General features: G+C 47.2%; 1 protein-coding gene across 1 annotated transcript in view; it reads left to right on the forward strand.

The window, feature by feature from the left end:
• The first annotated feature begins 3,031 nt into the window (after positions 1 to 3,031).
• Positions 3,032 to 14,133, forward strand: part of LOC119398742 (uncharacterized) — a 40,997-nt gene continuing 29,895 nt past the window's right edge. Inside the window, exons 1-3 of the mRNA XM_049417736.1 lie at positions 3,032 to 3,373; positions 8,581 to 8,776; positions 9,334 to 9,900. Of these exons, the coding sequence (XP_049273693.1) occupies positions 3,318 to 3,373; positions 8,581 to 8,776; positions 9,334 to 9,900 (819 nt within the window). The 5' untranslated portion in view covers positions 3,032 to 3,317. The remainder of the gene's footprint in view (positions 3,374 to 8,580; positions 8,777 to 9,333; positions 9,901 to 14,133) is intronic.

A 14,133-nucleotide genomic window follows, 5' to 3' on the forward strand; every position in this document is an offset into this window, starting at 1 on the left:
TGATTCGCTCCAGTCTAACTTTAACTTCGAGTCTTCACTCCTACTCCTCACTCTGATCCATGCTTCCTTGTCTATGAGGCGCGGACAAAGCATGGAGAATAAGGGGCAGATATTATTTTCTCTGGCCCATTTAAAAACCAGGACATGTGCTGGCGCCGCAAGCAATAAGGAGTGTTGGAAAATGCTCCCTTTAACCCTGGCATATCAAGGGGGGGGGGCTGGGGGGGGGGGGGTTAACCCCTCAGAAAATTTTCAGTTTTGCATGTATATAAATACACGCACACGTACAAACGCACGCACGAGCATGCGTAAAAGGTAACTGACCCCGTGCCCCCCCCCCCCCTATTTCTACGCTACTGCCCTTTAACATAATAATTGTTGAAGTTTTACGTCCCAAAATTACGACATGATTATAAGAGACGCCGTAGTGGAGGGCTCCGGAAGTTTCGACCACCTGGGATTCTTTAACGGGCTCTTAAGTGTAAGCACACGGGCGTCTAACGTTTCGCCTCCTTCGAAATGCGGCCGCGGCCGGGATTAATGCTCTCTTTCAGAAAAAAACAAATCACAATTTAATTGGTAAGCAGAGTGTTCAGCATACGCTTGCTGTTTTGGCAAGATTATTTTCTCGACGAAGCACTGAAATTAGTAACACGACGTCATCATCAACAACATCGTCATCGGCCAATATTATGTACACTGCAGGACGACGGTCTATCCGAATGATCTTCAAACCATCCTGTCTTGGGCGGGCAGTTTATGTTGAATGTCTGGCCATTCGTTAATTTCGTCATCCCACTTAACACTTTGCCGCTCTCGGCAGCGCTTCTAATCCCTTCGTATCCGTTCTGTCACCCTTGCTGACTGCGAAAGTAAGTTTCTTCTGATGACGTGACCTACTCAGGTCACTTTTTCTTACAGCGTAACTGTTATGCTCGACGTTTGCCGTGTGCCGTAGATACAAAGTGATCATCATCATGAACCGGCACGCTCTTTCTTCATCATCATCTTCGTCATCGTCCTCTTCTTCCTCTTCTGCTTCGCTCCCAGAACACGTGCGCCGATTGTCCGGCGTGGGATGCAACAACTCTTATGGGCGAGAGAACGAATACAGAGAGAGAGAGAGAGAGAGAGAGAGAGAGAGAGAGAGAGAGAGAGATAGAAAGAAGCAGAGAAATTCATGGCGAAAAAAATTCTTGGCGAGGCGGGATTCGAACCCGCTTATCCAGGAGCCGAAGGCGAGCATCGTAACCTCTCGGATATCCATGCACGCTAGCAGAAGGTAGCACAGCCTTGTATAGTATAGTATAGCATAGTATAGTATAGTATAGTATAGTATAGTATAGTATAGTATAGTATAGTATAGTATAGTATAGTATAGTATAGTATAGTAAGGGGTGGGAAACGGAAGTTAGAGAAAGGAGGAGGGGAGAACGAGTACAGAGAGAGAGAGAGAGAGAGAGAGAGAGAGAAAGAGATACAAAGAAACAGACAAAAAAAGATAAAATTAGAGCAAGCACAACCATGTATAGTATAGTACATCAAGGTAGGAGAGAGGTGAGAGGGCAAAAGCCTAGCCAAGCCAGGACCAGCTAGGTACCCACCAGCTCTGCTGGGACCCAGCCTTGCCCGACCTAGTGCAAGCTTCGCTAAATTTTTTTCTCCTAATATCGACTAGCATCTCGGCTCCACCTGTGACTTCTCCTATTTACCAGCTATCTTCCTATCTCCTGATGATTCGATTGTCACATTTCGTTCCATTGCCCGCCGTGTGGTTCTTAACTTCTCGGGCTTCTTCGTTTTTCTCGAAGTTTCTGCCCGGGTTTGAAATGTTACGAAATCATAGCTCTGCGTAATAATGTTGTATATGTTACATGTATAATATGACACGTTTCATGCTTTTTTTGGTGGATTTATGCACCACACATATATTCTTCATTGCTTTTCGTGTACGTGTTATGTAGATATGGTGTACAAACAAAAGCAAGCTTCTCATTATTCCACTATCATTGAATTTGTATTGCTTCTGCTTGATTTTCGCATTGCAGCAAGAAGGGAGGTGCGGGGGACTATGTTTGTCAAGTGAAACAACTTCCACTTCATGTTCGCGCCTTCCTCCATTATTTAGTGGAAATGAACACTGATTTGTATTTCAGGAGATTATTGAAAAACGACGAAACGATGCTTCCGTCAGTGATCAGCACCCACTTGCAGCTCTTCACAGGGATACAAGCTGAATGAACTTTCTTTAACTAGCGCTTCGCGGTCACGATGAGATTTATCGCTAACAGAGATGGCAATGAGAACACTGTATAACAACGAACGAAAACGCTAACCCCGAATTCTTAGTTTGCCAAAACAAACCTGTTTAAGTTTCTTTTCTTTCATCGAGCAGTTGTAAAAACGGAACGAGCTTCCCATATTCAACTCACCACTGCGTCGAAACTTTAAGCATGCGCTATATTGCTTTCCCTTCACTCAAGGGCACATTTTTTCTTTGTTATGTGCAGCCTAATGAAACCAGCAGACAATGAAGCCAATGACAGTAGAGGGGCGTTATTTGTAGTCCTTAACTGTAACATGGTAATTATAACATAAACTAAAGTGGACGAAAAGACAACTTGTAGGGCCCGAATCTAAAACCTCGAATAACACGTCCGACACTCTATACCAATTGAGCTGCAGCGGAGGTCGCCCTCCCGTCCACATTATTGGGTATTTCTGTGCATGTAAGCCTGGGAATGTTAGCCAGCGTCGCTCGTAGCCATGACGGTGAGTGTGAAATACTGTTTTTTGCCAGCTGGCAAAAAAAAGAAAGAAATCCCGAATGTGCTTGTAAAATACGCCGTTCGATCACTGCATACGCGGAATATAACGATGAATGCCGCATAAAACCCAGACACGTCCGTTTTGCGCTTTATTGTGCACGCATACGAACTATGTGACAAGAAGCACCGTTTCTTGCGCATGCGCAGGTGTGTACTCGGCAGCGAGATAGAGAGTGAGAGAGCCACACTGCAGCAACGACGCAGCGATCTGTCGTCGCCAGCGGCGCTGTACGGAGCCGTGGCAGACCAGTCGCTGCTAACGCCGGTGTGAACCCAGGGACAACAATATCGACGCGGCGGACACGACGAAACCAGCACGACGTCGTGCCAACACAGCGAGTGCTACCACCGCCGCTCAACTCCGACCGCGCAGCCGCCGCCGCCGCCGCCGCCCAGTGCTGCACGACCCACGACCGGGTGCTCTACCAGGCGGGAGCGGAGTCGCCCTGGTCCTCCCCGTACCCGGACTACAACGCCGGAAGCGCCGTCATGGCTACGCGCAAGAGACCGCCCGGCTACGGAGGGTACCTCGGCGCCTACCACAGGTCGGATACGTTACCATTGTCTAACGTGATTCTTTTGACATGGTGGTATGACGTCATTGAGGCAAGAAGAACGCAAGACCGGGACAACAGGAAGACATGGGTGCAGCGCTTGCGTTTAATGTCCTCATTCTGCTCTCATCTTGTTGTACTACACTGCTGATGTTCGGCGTTGTTGGTGCGACGTAATAACAGTGAAGTGCTTGAAGAACGGGGACACAGGAAGGACACAGGTTAGCGCTCGTGTTGTGTTCTTCCTGTGTCCCAGTCATTCAAGCGCTCAACTGTTATTGTTGTTCGCATTAAGCTTTGATCAAATCTTACTGCGCATTCCATATCGAATGCAAGGGGCCACTAGTATGTTCTACGTGGTGGCCACTTCAAGTTAAATATTTTCCAGCCTCGCAGCTACTTTCGGTAACAAACTAAGAATTGTATTCAATAAGTGTACCACTAACCAATCCATGATGCAATGTTTCTTAACCTATAACAGAGCCGCATACTAGCAGGATTACGGTCGAGTCCTAAGTCTTTTTTTTTTCTCTGCTCGTGTAATTGCTAGGTTTAATGGAAATTGAACGTTAGTTGTTCCTATCTGAAGCACTGTCTTTGGCTGATTACCAATAGCTTCCAGCACAGTCTTCGTTGAGTAATATTTGGCAAGAAGCCCGTGTACTTAGATTTGCGTGCACGTTAAAGAGGTGGTCGAAATTCCCGGAGCCCTCCACTACGGCGTCCCTCATAACCATATCATGGTTTTGGGACGTTAAACCCCAGATAGTATATTTGCCAAGACATTCCGTAGGTCGAACAAGCAGCGCGATTGACGTCACTGAAATGTGCGAGCGTGATCGGCTGGTACATCCATGCAAATTCTTACTGTCTATTTGGCATGCCAGTGCCCATGTTACTGTAGACCGGTTTTCGCTGACTGTTGCTTTGCGCGCAATAAAAGTGATCTTACTCTTCATCCGGGACACTGACCAAATTCTAGACAATCCAAATGACCGCCACGATGCGTGCTTGCTAGTTAAGTATGTTGTGTGCGTGCGTGCTGCGCTTGAGTTGGTCATTTTATACCCTACGAATGGATATAGCATGTTGTAGGTCAAAGAAATATGTTTTGCTTCCGTTAAAAAATAGCCCTCGCGCGGCGGGGAGAACCCGAATGAGACACTGACGGGACTTAGAGAGAAACGTTAGGTCAACCGTGATTAGTAAATTACGCTTCTCCAAATGCAAACCGACCTTGATGACAGCTTACGTGGTGAGCCGAAAAAGATAACGAAAAAAATTGAGAATCGGTGGTGATGCCATGATGGAATTTCAACTCAGTGTGACGTCACAGACGCTGGGATGGTCTGCTCGGGTCGGGTCGGATGTTTTAGCGCTGAAGACCGGCTACACCTTCATTGCAATGAAAGTAACAGCACTAAATGTCACAAACGTATAAACATTATGCATGCATTGCAACATGTTTGTCGGATCTGTCACATCGTTTATTTGTTTGAGCCTCTCCTTTATCGCTTAGTAGTCAGATTTTTCAATCGCAACACTGCGCCAGGGATAAGAAAACATGCTTCATATCGGCCTTGTCGCGCACTGCAGTGCGTCACAGCGAAACCAGCAATGCTACCTTCGCAAACTTATAGTTCTAGGATAAAAATCGCGCTAACACTCCTCTACACAAAGATAGGGCGTCTAGGTTAAAAAAGTAGGACCAAAGGTTACATTCAAATACACATCTTGCATCCCCTTCACGCGCACCTCAGTTTCTCTTATCTGCAGAGTATTGAGAGTCTGGTAATTAAAATAAAGCGAAAAATTGGACGAGCCGTGTCTCGTCGTCCCATTTATTGGTTCAGTTTGCATTTTTTACTTGCAGAATGCACAACTGAAGGAAAATTTGCGAGACTCCCATAAAACCGCGTGTTGCCTAGTTCCGACAGCGCCAACTGCGGAGAAGAATAAAAAGTTTAATTAAGAAAAGGGAAGGACTCGTTGGAACGAGACTCAATTATTTGTTTATCTTAGTTTAAGTAGTATTATAACTTCGCGACGCGCCGTAATACTGGTCGCCGTGGAACGAGTTTCCAATAACCCCGCGAGCCGTCAGCGTCGACGTCCGTTTATACGGCTGACGTTTATATTGCTCGGCGTCACCTCGGCCTTGATGAAAACTGCGGCAGCCTTCGGTGCTAGCTGACAGGCATGGCGATGCCCGAGGGCTCAACGTCAACGAAGCAGGTGGAACCGTTTACGCTTCTGGACATGCCTCCCCGTCGGACACATCTTTTTTTTTTCTGTCTCCATCGTTACAACGTCTAGGCGAAGGGGACGCGCGCACGCACGCACGCACACACGCACACTCACACCACGTACGTACAAGTACAGCAAAACGACGTTCACTGTGACACTGACATACAGGCGCGAAGTCTGAGCGGGAGCCCAGAAAAGTGCAGATCTGTTTTTCGTGTGTAACGCAACTCGACTGTTGCTCGAAACGACAAAGGCACACTTCTGAGACTTTATTCTGAGCCAAGTAAAGTCAACCTAAAAACGCAACTCGACTGTTGCTCGAAACGACAAAGGCACACTTCTGAGACTTTATTCTAAGCCAAGTAAAGTCAACCTAAATCCGTCAGTGGAGCTGAGAAAAGCATGACATGTGGGATGAGCTCTTTCGTCCAAGCGGCCCTTGTATTGTAATACCGCACTGTGCAAGGTAAACGCACGCGTGCTTTTGCTGCTCGCGATAAAGCGAAACATATTGAAAGTTAAAAAGAAAACAGGGTTAACGCCGGGTAGTGGAAGCTGAGCCTGTCAAACGAAATAAAAAAAATTTTTTTACCGTTATTGGCTGGTTCGAAGTTGGCCAAGCTGAAATCAGGTTGATACAAGTTGGATTTTCCGGGGTTTTATTTGTCCAACGCCTGATTTGCTGATAGCCTGATTTACCGAAAGTTTCGTTGTGCCCAAAGTGTCGCTGTGCCCAAAGCTTGGCTGTGGCCAAAGCTTGGTTATTGCCAAGGTCTGTTTATGCCGAAAGTCTGATTTGGCGAAGGTACAATTTACCCAGCGTTTGAGTTGCCGAATGTTCGAGCTCCTCGATGGTTTAGGCCCAGAATTCAACGGCGCTTTTCGTCGCCTGTGACGACACAGAGATAAAAAACCAATTAGCGTTATTTCTTTACAAATTTGTATGCGCATGCGACACTGTCAAGGACAAAAGTTTTCGCAACACATTTCTCACGGAACACGCGAAAAACTGCTCTGTTAATGTTACATTTCTAATTTATTTACATTAATCCTTGCATCATTATTTACATTTTTATGTCACACATGCCATTAAGGACACACCAGTGAAACTGCAGTTGTACGCTAACGACTGCTTGCTTTATACGATTCTAACTAATAGACGTGATCAAGAGGTTCTTAGCAATGCATTTCCGTCTTAACAATGTGTTTTCGTCCTTTTGTGGTTGGAGCACCACGTGGCAAATGAGTATTAACTACCAAAAGCTGTACAAATGGCCTTTACTAATAAAAAGCTAGTTACAACGGGCATTACCTAAATTCTGTGCGTACCTTCAAATATCTTAGAGTTAGCGTCCCTCAGAACCTAAAGTGGCACTTTCACATTGAAATAATTTGCGCTTGGGCACTTGGGAAACTGAACTAGTTAAGAGGCAGCCTCGGTTACTCTACCAAGGACTGCAAGTTGACCGCTTATAAATTAAGTCCCTTGTTAGACCACTACTAGAATACGCATCAGTGGTATGGTCACCCTACGCTGCACTTGGCATACATAAGCTTGAGGCCATACAAACGACAACAACATGGTTAATTTTCCGCCGATACGACCGCAATTTTTCTCCCTCGTCTGACTCATGCGCAATAAACACCTGGCTCATCGACGCACGCTTGGGCGTATCACGTCGCTACATAAGACTGTACACAGCCGCGGTTGTATTCAAGTACCGATTGCCTTCACTCATTCCAGTGGGCGTGCCACGCGCCGATCCCACCCACTTAATATTGTTCCTTTCCAACCATTTGTAAATCGTTTGAAGTATTCTTTTTCGCAAGCGTTGTGGACATTTGGAACAACCTAGATGGTACTTTGCGGGAAGCGCCAAATTAGCAGTTTGTGAAATAATTACCTAACATTTTGTACTACGTTTCTTATGCAGTGTATGTTGGTTGTTTCCAGGGGCGTAGCCAGAAATTTTTTTCGGGGGGGGCGGGGTTCAACCATGCTTTATGTATGTTCGTGCGTGTGTTTGTATGTGTGCGTGTATATATACGCAAGCAAAACTGAAAAATTTCGGGGGGGGGGGGTTTGAACCCCCCCAACCCCCACCTTGGCTACGCCCCTGGTTGTTTCATCTACTGTACTCTCTCCTGCTATGTCTCGTCTACTGAGATAGCAGTATATGTAAATGATTAAATAAATAAATAAATAAATAAATAAATAAATAAATAAATAAATAAATAAATAATTTCTGGATAAGGTTGTAGGTCGCGAAAAGTACTACAGGCTGAAAATTACAATTAGGGGCTGTGTTGTGAGGCTGTGCAAATCTCGACTTTTCGTCGAGATCGTCGAGGTCGTGAACCTCGCGTGCTATACGCTTCTATCCCCAGTAGCTCGTTGTCACCATATACATGGAAGAAACCTCATGACTACCCCATACCACTGTACTGTATGATCGCATCGGTTTATATGGGATCATACAATGTAGGATTGCGGATACAGGGAGGGTGGATAATATGGAATTCTTCATTGCGTCACATGTACCCTCCGTTGTTGTCTAGCGACTACGGCGTTGCTCTGTTAAGCACAAGGACGCAGTAATTTCTGCGTGGGTGAAATGCAGAGACGCACGTGTAGTTATATATTCAGTGGTAAATAGCAGAGCTGAAATTAGATTCGGGACATGGAAGAACACACACAGCACAGGATGCACAGCTATGTCACGTACCTAATTTGCGCTCTGCAGTTTGACATTATGAACCAACTATAGCTCAGCAACGAATACTCTTAAGTTATATATTTAGGTACACGTTAAAGACCCCCATGCGGTCAAAATTCTCCAGGAATCCCTCATTATACCGTGTGCCTCATAAAGGCCTCTTGCCTTTGGCACGCGAGACCCAAAGAACTTGATACGAAAAGTACGATGGTGTGGCACATTCACCCTGCGCAGGCACCGAGGTGGCGTGGGCGCCGGTTCGTACACCAGCAGCAGCCGTCGGGCGGTGGACCGTCGCTTCCTGTCCGTGTACATGGCGCTGGTGTTCCTGCTGCTTTTCGGCTGCCTCTTCCTCACGCAGCTCGTGTCTGACGCGCCCAACAGGGGGCTCGACCCACTGGAACCGGGCATCCTGGACAGCCTCTTCCAGGTGAATGCCTACACCTGGAATACAGTGCACATGCCGGCGGCATATGAGCTATCCCGCGTACGGTGCCGTTCCGGGTCCCCGTTCACCCCACCACACCCCAATATGAGTGTCACTCATCACCGGTCACGTGTGCATGTGCACTGTTGCGTCATGCAGCGCGCGCCTGCTGGCACTTCACTTTTAAAATAAGTGTTTTCAACGTAGTCTCAAAAGAGGAAACCGGGCGGGGCAGTTGCCTGCAAATCTCGCACGGCTAGATCCACCGGTAACCTGCATCCTCCTCACTACACGTGGAATATACCACTGCCGTTATGTAGATATGCTACGTCACTTTGTGGGAAGACATCGGCAGCAAGGCAGATTTTTGAAAAGCAACTTCGCTAATTATTTGGATAGCCCTAATTACCTACATAAGCGTGGACTTATAAGGTACACGTTATGACTTCGTAATTGAAGGAGAGCAGCGGTGGAGTCGTGTACCCTTAGAAAAACCCTTACATTGAACAGAATCCTTACATTGTGCGGGCCACGATCTCTTAGTGTCCATCTACTCGCAGGCCGTAGACGACGGTCACCGGGGCGACTCCGGCCTGTTCCCGGGAGGCGGCTCCGACGGGGGCGGGAGCGACCTCCCGGGCGACGTCAACATGAGCACGCTCGTCGATCTCGCCGAGACGCGCGGTGACCGCTGGCAGAGGGTGCGGCGCACCAACGACCGCTTCTACGTCTTCTCGGCGTACCTGGACGCGCGCCGGGTGCGCATGGTGCGCGTGATCGCTGCGGCGCGCACGCGGCTCACGGACCGCGTCGTGTGCCGCCTCTTCTGGCGCGTGGTGGGCGGCGACGATGACGGCGCCTTCCAGTCGGCCACCGTGCTCGCCTCCAACAAGCTGATCCGCGAGAACTGGAACCTGCGCTACAGCGCCTTCTTCCTCCTCTGCCCTCTGCCGGCGGGCGTGACCGGAGAGGTGCCCCTGTGGGTGGCCGTGCAGCGCCTCAACGACCGCAGCATGCCGCGCAACCTGATGGCCGTCCACCGCAAGGACGAAGACTTCGACAGCCGGCTGCCCGAGGACCGCGAGCTCGCCGTCTGCGTCAAGCCCATCCACTACGAGTACAACAAGGTACGTGTACGCTTCCTCTGTGCGGACACTAATCTTACTGGCGTTTCACTCATCTTGTCGTGAGAGTTGCACGTTTTGTTTTATTTGCGATTTAGAAAGAAATACGTGAGGTTAGCGTCGCTACGCTATCAGAAACCTTTCGTGTGAAGTCTCTTGTACGTCATATGTGCCTCGAAGACGCTCAGTCACGGAAGCCACCTCATCCCAGCTTCGCTTAGGCCAACTTACGCAGCGCGTACGTTTTGCTTGATTTGAAAGCGAAGGATCGGAGTGTCATGCTAAACGAGCCAAGGAAAGACGGGCCAGTAGCCATTCTGATATCATCGCCAGTAACGTTTTATGTCATCACGCTTTTGTTGTTATACGTTCTTGTCGTGCCCTCTCGTTGTTGCTGCGTTTTTTTTTCATTTTTTTTGTTCACATCCGCATCATCACGCTGTAAACTCGACGGATCCAGTTGGTCTGCCGAGCGCGAAGGGCAGGTAAACGCCGTTGGACTCCCGGAATTGAGGAGACCCACTGCACTGACGCAGTGTGCAGAAAGTGGCCACACTGTCGTTCTGCATAAAGTTTTGTTCAAGCGAAGCTTATTATAGCTCACGAATTCGGTGGCGTACGCGAAAACCCCTGCGCCGGCTAGCGTCAAGAAATTCGGCCCTACAAGGTGCCCTGGCAACACAGACGACAAAACCTACGGCAACACAGACGCGCATACTCGGCCAGTACTTCATCGCCACAGAGGTCATTTGCTTGGGCCGACAATACTGGCTTGTCAAGGCTGGCTGCGTGACATCATTGCTATCGCCTAACTTTTACGCGAACGCTTTTATAACTCCGATTTTAGTGGCGGCGTCGTACGCTAAAAACCGGGCGCCGGCGAGCGTAGAGAAATGCGTCCCTCGAAAGTGCGCTGGTCACATGCGTATTGTAAGCACATTTCACGTACTTCATCGTTCTCACTTGTGTACATAGCCATTATCATCGCTATTTTTCTTCTTGGTGTTGACAGGTCACTGTATTTTAGGCACTTTGGGTGTCGTGTGCCGAAGCATACACTGCGGAATAAACGGTTCTGCTGGCGTTATCTGGTCCGGTCGTCCTGCGTCTTTCACAGTGGTGGAGGTGCGGGCTATTTGTATGCGCCGTTTTCTTATAATTGATGCTTTCTCGATCGGTGGGCTTGTCGGCGATCAGCCGTTTCCGATACGGCAATCTAATCTTGTCAATTAGGTGATTTTTCATTTCACGTTGCCACATTCGTTGCTACTTGGATATGACATATTACCGTCGTTGTTGCCTGTAGCAACTGTAAGTGTTTCGCTGTTAAGCACGTGGATGAAGGTCCCATTCCCGGCACGGAAAAAGGAAACAGTTAGGAAGGAGCTCGATGACTGTGGGCTTGTTGGTATAGCTCCCTCCTGCCATCGAGTAGGAGGCAGCATTGAGCAGTGCGAAAGAGAAAGGCGAAAGGAAAGAAGGAAGGAAGGAAAGAAAGAAAGAAAGAAAGAAAGAAAAGAAAGGAAGAAAGGAAGAAAGAAAGGAAGAAAGGAAGAAAGGAAAGAAAGGAAGAAAGAAAGAAAGAAAGAAAGATTAGTGATTTATACCTTAGCAAGATTGACAATCTTTTGGAAGGCGCCTTAGGTAATTCGGTTATTATGGTTTTTCGTTATGTGGACGATTACTTGATCTTCTGTAGTGGTGAGGACTTTGAAAAGGTGGTAACTTTCGTGAGCAAAAAATTTGAATTAAATGGAGGTGGGCTGAGCTTTACTAAAGAGGTGCCTCAGAATAATGGAATACAATTTCTAGACATTTCCTTAACGTTCGAGAAGAACCACGTGTGCTGGCAGTATTCTCCTAGATCTCCGAAACCGCTGTAAAATTTTTCGTCGAAGCACTCGAAGGTTGTAGAAAACGGCATCGCCATGTCTTGCCTTAAATCAGCCCTCACCAAGTCGTGTGAGCACAAAATGAGTGATAGCCTTAACACACATGTTACGCGTCTTTTAGATGTAGGGTATCCTCGTGATGCAGTGGCCACGGTCGCTGAGCGTTTAAAGAAGTCTATTGTGTTAAGTCCGAGCATGTTTGCAGAAAGCGATAGGAAGAAACGTGTCGTAGGTATACCGTACATTCATTGCGTATCTCACAGGCTAAAGAAAGTAGGAAGTAGATACGGCGTTAATGTTGTTTTCACGGCTGCCAATAAGCTAGGTAAGATTTGTGCCGCTGTGCAGAGGAAGAATGAGCCAGTAAAAGACAAGAAGCGGACCATTACCAACAAATTCCACTGATTGCCGTACGAGTGTGTGTATAAGGTCCCTTTCAGCTGCGGCCGCTTCTACGTAGGACAGACGGGCCGATGCATTAACCAGAGATTGTTGGAACATAGGAGGCTCACCTTCTAACCTATCTTTACATTGTCGAGATTGTAAGTGCACGTCAAAATTCGATGAACGCGCAGTGTTGAACCGTCATAGAAATGAAGAACGCGCCTGATGATTGAAGCATGGCATATCGAGAATAGCGGTAGCGCATGCGTGAGCCAACCGTCGATTAACCTGCATAAGATGAAGTCAAAATGCCTTAACAGTTATCTTCCACGTAGACTGCCACGCGTGCCGGATTATAGGTTCGCCTGTTGAATGACATGCGCAGATAAGTTTTCGTGCCTTCTTTCTTTCAGCCGTTGTGCGTCTTTTCAGTTGTTAGTCGGCGTTAGTGGTGTCCTGACTTCTTTCTTGTGTCCGTGTTTGCACGCCCTGTCTTTTTAGAAAGAAGAAAGAAAGAAGAAAGAAAGAAAGAAAGAAAGAGAAAGAAGAGAAAGAAAGAAAGAAAGAAAGAAAGAAAGAAAGAAAGAAAGAAAGAAAGAAATACGTCAGGCACGCACACGACACTTGCCCTAGCTCATTCCCCCAATAGGAGGAGGGCACGTGAATTTATTTCTCTCTCTCTCGTTACGCTATCAGGCTGTCTACAAAAACACGTCACTGATAAATTGCATCGCCATTCGCCAAACGCTGTTAACGATGTCGGCAGTGTACACCTAAAAAGCACTGCTAAACAGTGTCCCTTGATTTCTGTGGTTCCCATAACCTACTCAGTTACATTCTTAGAGACGAGGTCGAGGCACTTGTGATATTCAGCGGCGGCAGGAGTCGTTGAGTCCATTAAGTAACGTTGAGTACTGGGCGAGTTGGTATAGATTCATGGTCGAAGCGAAGCGCGACGAAAACGGGACACAGTAAAGAACACACAGGACAGGCGCTAACTGGGAACTACGGTTTAATGGAAAGAAAATCCGCATCTTATAGTTGGCAATGACAACACGAATCTGACATCACGTGAACGTCCTTGAAAAACCAAAGAAAAAAAAACCAAAACAGAATCAACAGGCTTAAACAACCTGCGTGAAACCAGAAAACGTGGGTTATATACAGAACTACGAAACTAATGTATCTCGTATGTTTTTTTTTTTTTGAAGGTATGCGTACTCCGCTTGTATAGATGTATCGATGAGTGGCTAAGACACGTGTCATTCTCCTGTTTTATCGAGGCAGCCTCAACCTTTCCCTTGCCTTCTGGTGCTTGTGAGCGAACAAGACCTGCTTCGCCTTAAAAAGCGGCGAACATTCATTACAACTTTTGCAATGCAACGCCAAGTGTGTGTACGGCGTGCCTTTTAAGGAGCTCAGGTGCTCTCTGAGACGTAGATTTCAGTCAGCGCCCCATCTGTCCAATGTATGAAGCACCACATGAGAAGGGCATTTGAAGAAAATATCGAAGAAACTGTATAAAGCTGCAGACGAAACATTACATATAATGTGGTTTAAAGAGCACCTAGGAAGTAAGTTTCTAGTTTGAAAGTCGAATCTCAGTAAGGAACCGTTTCCTGTCTAACAGTTCCCAATTTGCAAAGTGAGCTGACCCTGACTGCCAGAGTTTTGAGTTGTCACGTTCAACACGAGTCTTTCTGTTACTGGTTTCCTCAAGAAACTTAAACGCCAGGAACAAATTTCATTGGTGACCAAGTCATCATGACTCAGCTCGATGTCTACTTTCGTCGGGAACAACGACCTCTATTTTACAGTTAACGTAGCGTTTATATAACAGAGCAATACCACGATCTGTAAGCGGGCACAACCCGCAAGTGCTTGTTTTCGATATAAACGAGGAGGAGAAGAGATTGAGGAGAGGTGGGCAAGCGCTGGATTCACTTTTGACGAAAAATCG

Source organism: Rhipicephalus sanguineus, chromosome 7 (genome assembly GCF_013339695.2).
Source record: "Rhipicephalus sanguineus isolate Rsan-2018 chromosome 7, BIME_Rsan_1.4, whole genome shotgun sequence".
NCBI classification, from domain to species: Eukaryota; Metazoa; Arthropoda; class Arachnida; order Ixodida; family Ixodidae; genus Rhipicephalus; species Rhipicephalus sanguineus.